Genomic DNA, 8,044 nt, shown 5'->3' on the forward strand with positions numbered 1-8,044 from the left:
TCCCTTCTCAGATACTGACATTGACCCATGAAATGTTCAACACAGACAAGGCATTCAGGAGGAGTTAGCAGTGAGCTGGGGGCAGACTAGCTGGTTCAGGAACTGACAATACACTGTCCGGTAAGGCTTGTACTAAATTGATCAAGCAAATGACATGATTTCAGCGACCCTTTCCAAATTACACTGTCAGTGACCCTGAGTGTGAAAAATAGGGACATCCAAGTCTCACATTGCAGGGTCTTCCTATTTTGTATTTTTATTCAAGTATAGTTAACATACGGTGTAATATTAGTTTCAGGTGTACGATATAGTGATCTAACAATTCTTAGAGTACTCAGTGCTCATCATGATAAGTGTACTCTTAATCGCCTCTATTTCACCACCCCTCCCCCTCCCATCTATCTCCCTTCTGGCAACCACTGGTTTATTCTCTGTATTTAAGGGTCTGATTTTTTGTCTTTTTTTTTCTTTGTTCATCTGTTTTGTTTCTTAAATTCCACATATGAATGAAGTCATACAGTATTTGTCTTTCTCTGACTGATTTAGTTCACTTAGCATTATACCCTTTAGGTCCATCCATGTTGTTGCAAATGGCAATAAAAAGATTTCAATCTTTTTATGACTGAACAATATTCCATTATATATGGAATATCTCCATCCATTCATCTATTGATGGACATTTAGGCTGCTTCCATGTCTTGGCTATGGTAAATAATGTTGTGATAAACTTAGGGGTACATATATCTTTTCAAATCAGTGTTTTCATTTTCTTTGGGTGAATACCCAGTAGTGGAATTACTGAATCACATGATAATTCTATTTTTAGTTTTTTGAGGAAGAAGGGTCTCTCTTTAAAGGCAGCTCAATCACTCAAAGGAACAGAGGATAAATACGTAAGTGATATAATGAGAGTTGCTTTGTAGCCAAGCAATCTAGGTCTGAGTCCTGGCTCAGCCACTTGCCAAATCATATCTTTAGACAAGCTATTTAACCTCTGTGAGCTTTACTACTTCATATTTTAAAAGCAGTTACAATGCCTACCAGGTAAGAATGCTAGAGAGTGGTATTAGCTTCTCAGGAAGAAGCGGCAGCACTTAACATCAGGCAGGAGGAAGCTACCACTATATAAAATTCCATTTGGGGGCACCTGGGTGGATCAGTCGGTTAAGCATCCAACCTTGGCTCAGGTCATAATCTCACGGTTCGTGAGTTTGAGCCCCAAGTCAGGCTCTGTGCTGACAGCTCAGAGCCTGGAACCTGCTTTGGATTCGGTGTCTCCCTCTCTCTCTGCCCTTCTGCTCGTGCTCTCTCTCTCTCTCTCTCAAAAATAAACATTTAAAAAAAATTTTTTAAACCTCAATTTAAAAATTGTGCAGTTCTATTCAAATGTCTAACCATCAAAGAGGAAGAGAGCAAAGCAGGTTCTGTGTTTGATGTAGATGTTGCTGTTCACAAGAAGCAAAGAAATGCACCAGACACAGAGTCAGGGGACTTAAAGTTGACCAGAAGCAGGAGCCTGGGTCTTTCTAAAAGGCAGTGCTCCAAAGGTGGGCCCCAACACAACAGGCCCCATCTCATTCATTTTGCTTCTCAGAAAAAGCCAAGGTTGCAGACGAAGCTTTCTAGCTCAAATCATGGACAAAAACCAAGCCAGTTTCTGGAAAGACTCCTGTTCCTGCCCCCAACCCAAGCCAGTCAATCAACATCAGGCAAGATGGTGCCTTGTTATCATGAGAAGTTCTTCCTGAAAGTCACCCCTCACCACCAAGACCACATTCAACACTGGAAGTTGTAGCTCCTAAATGCCAAGAAGCATTTTGTCCCCATGAAGATGAAGCTGCCTTGAGCCATCCCAGTCTTACTCTGACATGGGTGGGTAAAGTGATTTCATTTCCCCATATTGCCCTTTCTTGTATGATGGCACAAGATCTGAGAAGGGAGGCTAACAGGAGCTATTTTTTTCAAGCAGCTATCAACCACATTCAGAAATCAGGACTGCAAATAGGCATAATCTGCACTCCTCCCAAAACGTAGCCTCCAAAATGAAGTTCTACAAGAATCACAGTGGCTCTTAGAATTACTGAGTGCCCAGAGCAGTAAGGTACATTTGCACATCACGTCACCACTGGTGGACCCAAAGGGGGAAAAAGGAAACGAGAGCACCCATCCAACTGGGCCCTGTCTTCTTGGATGGATTCAATATAAGGGAGTTGCTAAGAAGGCTCTGCCTCCTACCCCCAAAACAAAATTTTCTCATTCTTTGAACTAATGCAGATACTCAAATCAAATTTGCTCTGGAAAACAAGTTATTAAGTACACAATTTCATTTCTGATCGCCTATAGCTGCTAAAGGAAACTAATTCTAGCTGCCCAGAGGAAACAGCCTGAGGCCACAGGTGAATTGTGAGCAGTCTGGCTCAGCACCCACACTCCTAATTATATGACACTGGCTCTGCATGAGGTCAATATGGTGCTTTCTCCTTTTCAGACTTTTTAAATTTCTATCATCTCACTTAATCCTAGAATCCATAACAATTCTAGGATGTGAGTGGGAAAGATGACATAACCCTCACTGTATGGCAGGGGAAAATGCTGAGTTAAGTGATGATTCTCAAGCCCCGTAACAAGTCAGAGATAAAGTCAGGAAGACACATTCATTCTTTCAACAGATGTTTATTAAGCATCTACTCTGTACCAAGCAGTGAGCTAGGCTCCGGGGAAGCAGCAGTGCACGAATGCTAATCTCCAGTAAGCATTTCAGTGAGGAAACAATGCAAGAGCTGGCAATTTTAGCTGTTGATGATGACAATAAGCAAGACAGAGAGTGACGAGGCTGTTGAGTATGTGGACTGATGGCCAAGCAAGAGCTCTCAGAAGCAGTAACATTTCTGCCGAGGCCTGAATAACAAGAAAGAGAGGGGAAGCATTCCAGGAAGGAGGAAGAACAGGGTCCGGTCTCAGGGATGTCCAATGGAACATACTGGCCAATGTGGTGGCATTGTGGTCAGGAAGGGGGAGGGTGGGAAGACACGAGGTGGGAGCAGAGAAGGTAAATAAGAATAAAAACTTTGAAAATATTGTAATAATATATTTTCCATCACCCTAAATCATCAGGCTTAGCAATGGTTTAATATTCCAGGAGAAACTACTAGAAAAAAATAAAGTCATTGTCCAAATTTTACTGTAAAATTAGATGAAGAGAGAAGTATAGCCAGACAATAGGTATGAGAGTCCAGATTTCTAGAGAAGAGAGATTTCTTAATCTGAAAGTTCTCTTTACATAGCAAAAGGCCAGCCTGGTCCTTTGTCAAAGAAAGGAACTCTGAGTGAAGAGAGCTCAGATCTGATACAGGGAACTCCCACCTTACTAGAGAGGAAATGAAGCCACTTCCAAGGCGGGGCGGCAGAAGGACAGGAGGAAGGAAGTGGATGAGGAATTGTTCACATATGTCATATCTAGTTTCATTGCCCCCCTCACTGGGGCCATTATCTGGGGCTGCAGATGTTAGAAACAGAATCAGTACATCGGGGGGGAGGGGGAGCCCAAGCAGTGAAGTTTGTTTCTCACTTTCCTGGCCACAAACTGGAAATTTTTCAAGCTAAAGTTGGTGCTTGAAATGCAAATGCAGTTTCAGGTCCTGCCCCATCCTCGCCCCATGATACTTCTTCAATCTGATCCAATGCCTGAGTCTCTCCAATGTAGATAGTCCCACCAGTGGTGGCTGGGATCCGGCCACTGAGAGCATGGAGCTAATCTGGGAAAACCTGCAGCTGGGAAAGAAGCCTCCTGACCAAGATTCCACTTCTCCTGATATCTTGTGGCCTTTGGACAGGCTCTGCATGCAGAAAGTCAGCAATAGTTAGAAGCCATATTTTCTGGATGTATAACAAGCATTTCTCTTTAGGCATCCCCTTGCTCTAACCACCCTTGCTGGTACACGGGCACTCAGAATCGGCTCCCGGAGCTGACTCCACAGGTCGACCCAGGCCCGCAAGTGGTGCGGGGGGCACAGCTTGGACGAGGCGCACAGGGGGGAGTCACACAGGCAGCAGAGGTGGAGCATGGATTGCAAGGGAGTCTGTGGAGAGAGAGAAAAGGTGAATGAAGTGAGGGATGGGAAATGAATGATGTGTGATAGAGCACAAGGAAGGAGTCCCCCTCTTTAAAACTACAAGACGGGGACCCAACAGATGCCCTAGCCATTGACCCCCTATTGTGCACCCCTAGTGCTAGACTGAGGGATCTCTATCTACAATGTCATCCAGAATTAAGGTTTTCTAGACGAGAATCGGGTTCTAGCCTACAAGATAAAAAATACAAACAAAGATTAAAAAGAGAGCAAAAGTGAGTTCAACAAACCTGCTGGGATCTATACTCAAATTGCCTGTTCAAGATACAGCCATGTTTCTACTCTCACCAGTGAATGGCTAGCCAAGAAGCCCCACTGGAGACCTGGCAATGGATCCTAATGGATGGTCACTCCCTTCATATTCTGTCAATGAGGCAGAGTGTGAGAAGAGGAGGGGCAATGGGTCACTCAACAGGAGCATAGACTGCCTTCTGGTTTGTAGACAACACTACTGTTACCGTAAGGAACTCATAAGAATTGGGCAAATGATTGGCCAAGAGTGCCTAGATCACACATACTTGCAATCCTCACTCTCCAGAAGTTTCCGGTATGTGGCAATCTCGCCCTCCAGCCGGGCCTTGACGTCCAGCAGCACCTGGTACTCCTGGTTCTGCCGCTCCAGGTCAGCCCGGATCTCAGACAGCTGCTCCTCCACGTCGCGGATCAGGATCTGCATCTGGGCCAGCTCGGTGCCGAAGCGTGCATCCGACTCACACAGGGAGCTCTGCAGACAGTCCTTCTGTAATGGCAAATAACCGGGTAAGAGACCGAGGTGTCCCAAAATTCAGCAGTAAGAATCATGGCCAACCTCACCATGTCATAGGACATGCCCAGAACTCTGGAGAAATCGCTGCCCATATCACCACGACTTTTCACAAAATTCTACCCGGAGGAAGTGTTCATCCCAGTATTCCCAGTACCTGACCAAGTAGACACCCAGTGACGTCTTGTGGAACGAGGGCCTGAACCGCCACCCTTTATTGTAAAGGAAGTGGAGTTGGCTTTTTAAAGGAACCGGTTTTGGGGATCAAACCAACCTTGATGACGAGGCATCTCCCCCAGGGAGAGAGGGACCCAGCCCCTGAGTTCTGATTGTTAGTGGGACTGATGAGTGGGACTTCTAAGACACGCTGCTGCCAGGCCATGGCCCATGGCACCAGCAGCACAGTGAGGGCAGAGGACCGTACCAGGCTGTGCTGGGCCTGAAGCTCCACCTCCAGGGCGTTCACCGTGCGCCTCAACTCCAGGATCTCCGACTGGCAGCACTGCAGCTCCTCGGAGCAGGACATGTCCTGCTTGCTGATGCTCTCGCACTGAAGCACAAGTGCACAGAGATATCACATCACCCCCCTGCCCAGGTGGAAGCCGGGGGACCCTCCCTGCTCCGAGGTGGCACCCTCACCTGATCTTGGAACCACTGCTCCACGTCGTTGTGGCCGGTCTGCATCATGGCCTCGTAGTGGCACCGCATCTCGTCCAGCACCCTGCTCAGGTCCACGGTGGGCTCCGCATCCAGCTTAATCTGGAGCTTGTCCCCCAGCTGGCCCCTCAGGATGTGGACTTCCTGCGGGCACAGAAGAACCAACACTCTGAGTGAGGAAAGGGTTTGGACAGAGCAGATAGCACCTGAACCCCTTCTCTGATGAGCAGCACGAGGGGTGAGCCCACTTGTGCACGATGTGAAAGATCTTGTCCAGGATCCACTGGGAAGAGCCCAGTGGGTCGCCTTCTTAAATTCACAAGGCAAACCTTTAGAGACAAGGAACCACCCCCCCCCCACCGCTACCTCTGCTACGTCCTACAGAGTCAGCCTGACTCCCACACCCAGATCAACCCCTCATCCTGATGCCAGCTGAGCCTGGCTTCTAATCCTACAGCCACAGGGTGGGCGGTGCTCCCTTCTCTGCTCAGTGCCCTCTCCCATGGGTCTGCAGCCCCAAGCCCAGACCTGCTCGTGGTTGCTCTTGAGGCAGAGCATCTCCTCCTTCAGGGACTCCTGCTGGGCCTCCAGGTCGGCCTTGGCCAGGCTCAGGTCATCCAGGAGCTTGTGCATCCCACACATGTCCGCCTCCACCACCTGGCGTAGGGACAGCTCACTCTCGTGCCTTCCAGGACAGGAGATGAAAGGTCAGCAGGATGACAAGGACAGCCCCTTTCAGCTGCCCCCAGTTTCCATTTCCTTCACCAATTAGGATCCTCATTTGCTCACTGTGCTCAGCACTGGCTTCAGAGATTAATTAGACTCAACCCCTCTACTCAATCAGCTCATGGTCTAGCAAGGTATTCATAGTAGGTATCATTTTTACCATTGGGCATTGAAGAAACTTTTGTTCCAAAAGATGAATTAGCTTGCATGAGATCATGTATTTCAGGATCCAGTGCAGGACTCACACCGCTAGGTTAAGCAACATCCAGGTACCTGGTCAATGATTTGCTCCCTTATTCCTTGTGTTGGGCTACTTGTCTATCTCTGACCTTTGTCTGATAGAAATGCCTGGTATTTGAGGTCCCCATAGATAAATTTGGACCCTGACCTATCTGTAAATGGTTCCTCTAACTTACATGTGAAATTCAGTGACTGTCCTTGCTCAGTTTATTCTTGAAATCACCTTATTCTGCTCCTGATGAGTGAGCTCAAGCAGCCTTACTTTCCATTTTAGAGAAGTAAATGAAGGAGGCATAACTCTAGGCTACACCATACATACTGAATTTGATGTATTTTTTTTTCCTCAGCCACTTTCTATTAGTTTTGTTTGTAATAAAAATTTTTATTTGGAGAATTTAGGAAAGAAGAAACAGGACAGTAATTCAGTCAATTAAGTAGTTGGCCATTGTGACTTAGGGTAGAGGAAGGAGTCACTCTGAGACCTCTTCCAGCCCTACTTACTTGATTCTAAAGTCATCGGCAGCCAGCTTGGCATTGTCAACTTGAATAATGAGCCTGGTATTCTCAGCCTTGCTGCACAGGATCTGTGGAAAACCAGGAAGACAGTTCATGCACAAAACATCATACTCTGGGCTCCAGCTCTATGGGTGACATCTACACTCATGCTCAAGAGAACCCAAGAGCACAAACACCCTTGAGTCTTCAATGGCCCTTTGACTGCCATGCCCTTCCACCTTCCTCAGACCCAGCATACCCCAGGCTACTTCAGACCTCACCTTCTGCTGGAGCTCCTCAATGGTCCGGAAGTATGACTGGTAGTCTGGACACACGCTGGACTCGTGGCATTTGCTCGACTCTCGGATCTTGGTCTCCAGCTCCGCATTCTCCCGCTCCAGCTGACGCACCTTCTCCAGGTAGTTGGCCAGGCGGTCGTTTAGGAACTGCATGGTCACCTTCTCGTGCCCGTTCGGGGCACCTTCCCCATAGTTCCCACACACTCCGATGTTACCGGGAATGTCGCGGGTCCCTGGCAAGGGGCAAGCGGTTTGGCAGCTATAGGGTACACAGAGGCTGGGTCGGCCCAGAGGAGTTGTCCCCACACGCACCCGGTTGGCATGTGCCAGGGTGGCAGACAGGCACAGGGAGGCAGCCTTGGCCTCTGCCCCAGGCTGGCCCCCAACGTCAATGCAGGAACCGCAGACATTTGCAGCTTCAGGCATCTGAGTGCTGCCCAGACAGCGGGATGAGCTGATGTAGCAGGAGGTCATGGTGTGGGCTGAGGTAGTACAGGAGCTTCAGAGCAGCTGTGAAGGCCGAGCCACTGAGTGTGACAACCCCTTTCCCTGCTAGGCCTTTTATACCCCATCCCAGGTGGGTGTTGGCTCAATACTTTGACCTCAGCGCCTTGATTTTCTACCTACTGTTGTACTGTCATCCTGTTACTCAGCTGTTGGTTTACCATTAAGAGTTCCTCACCTCATTAAAGGAATGTTGATGAATTTGAGGTGCCTCCTGGCTCTTTGATATC

General features: G+C 47.8%; 1 protein-coding gene across 1 annotated transcript; it reads right to left on the minus strand.

The window, feature by feature from the left end:
* Positions 1 to 3,946: 3,946 nt before the first annotated feature.
* Positions 3,947 to 7,784, minus strand: LOC122206139 (keratin, type I cuticular Ha8-like). Its single transcript, XM_042915029.1, has 7 exons — positions 7,293 to 7,784; positions 7,018 to 7,100; positions 6,079 to 6,235; positions 5,533 to 5,694; positions 5,318 to 5,443; positions 4,649 to 4,869; positions 3,947 to 4,079 (listed from the first exon to the last, which is right to left on the minus strand). The coding sequence occupies exons 1-7, from the start codon at positions 7,782 to 7,784 to the stop codon at positions 3,947 to 3,949; spliced, it is 1,374 nt and encodes a 457-aa protein (XP_042770963.1).
* Positions 7,785 to 8,044: the final 260 nt, after the last annotated feature.

The sequence above is a fragment of the Panthera leo genome, chromosome E1, assembly GCF_018350215.1.
Source record: "Panthera leo isolate Ple1 chromosome E1, P.leo_Ple1_pat1.1, whole genome shotgun sequence".
Lineage (NCBI taxonomy): Eukaryota > Metazoa > Chordata > Mammalia > Carnivora > Felidae > Panthera > Panthera leo.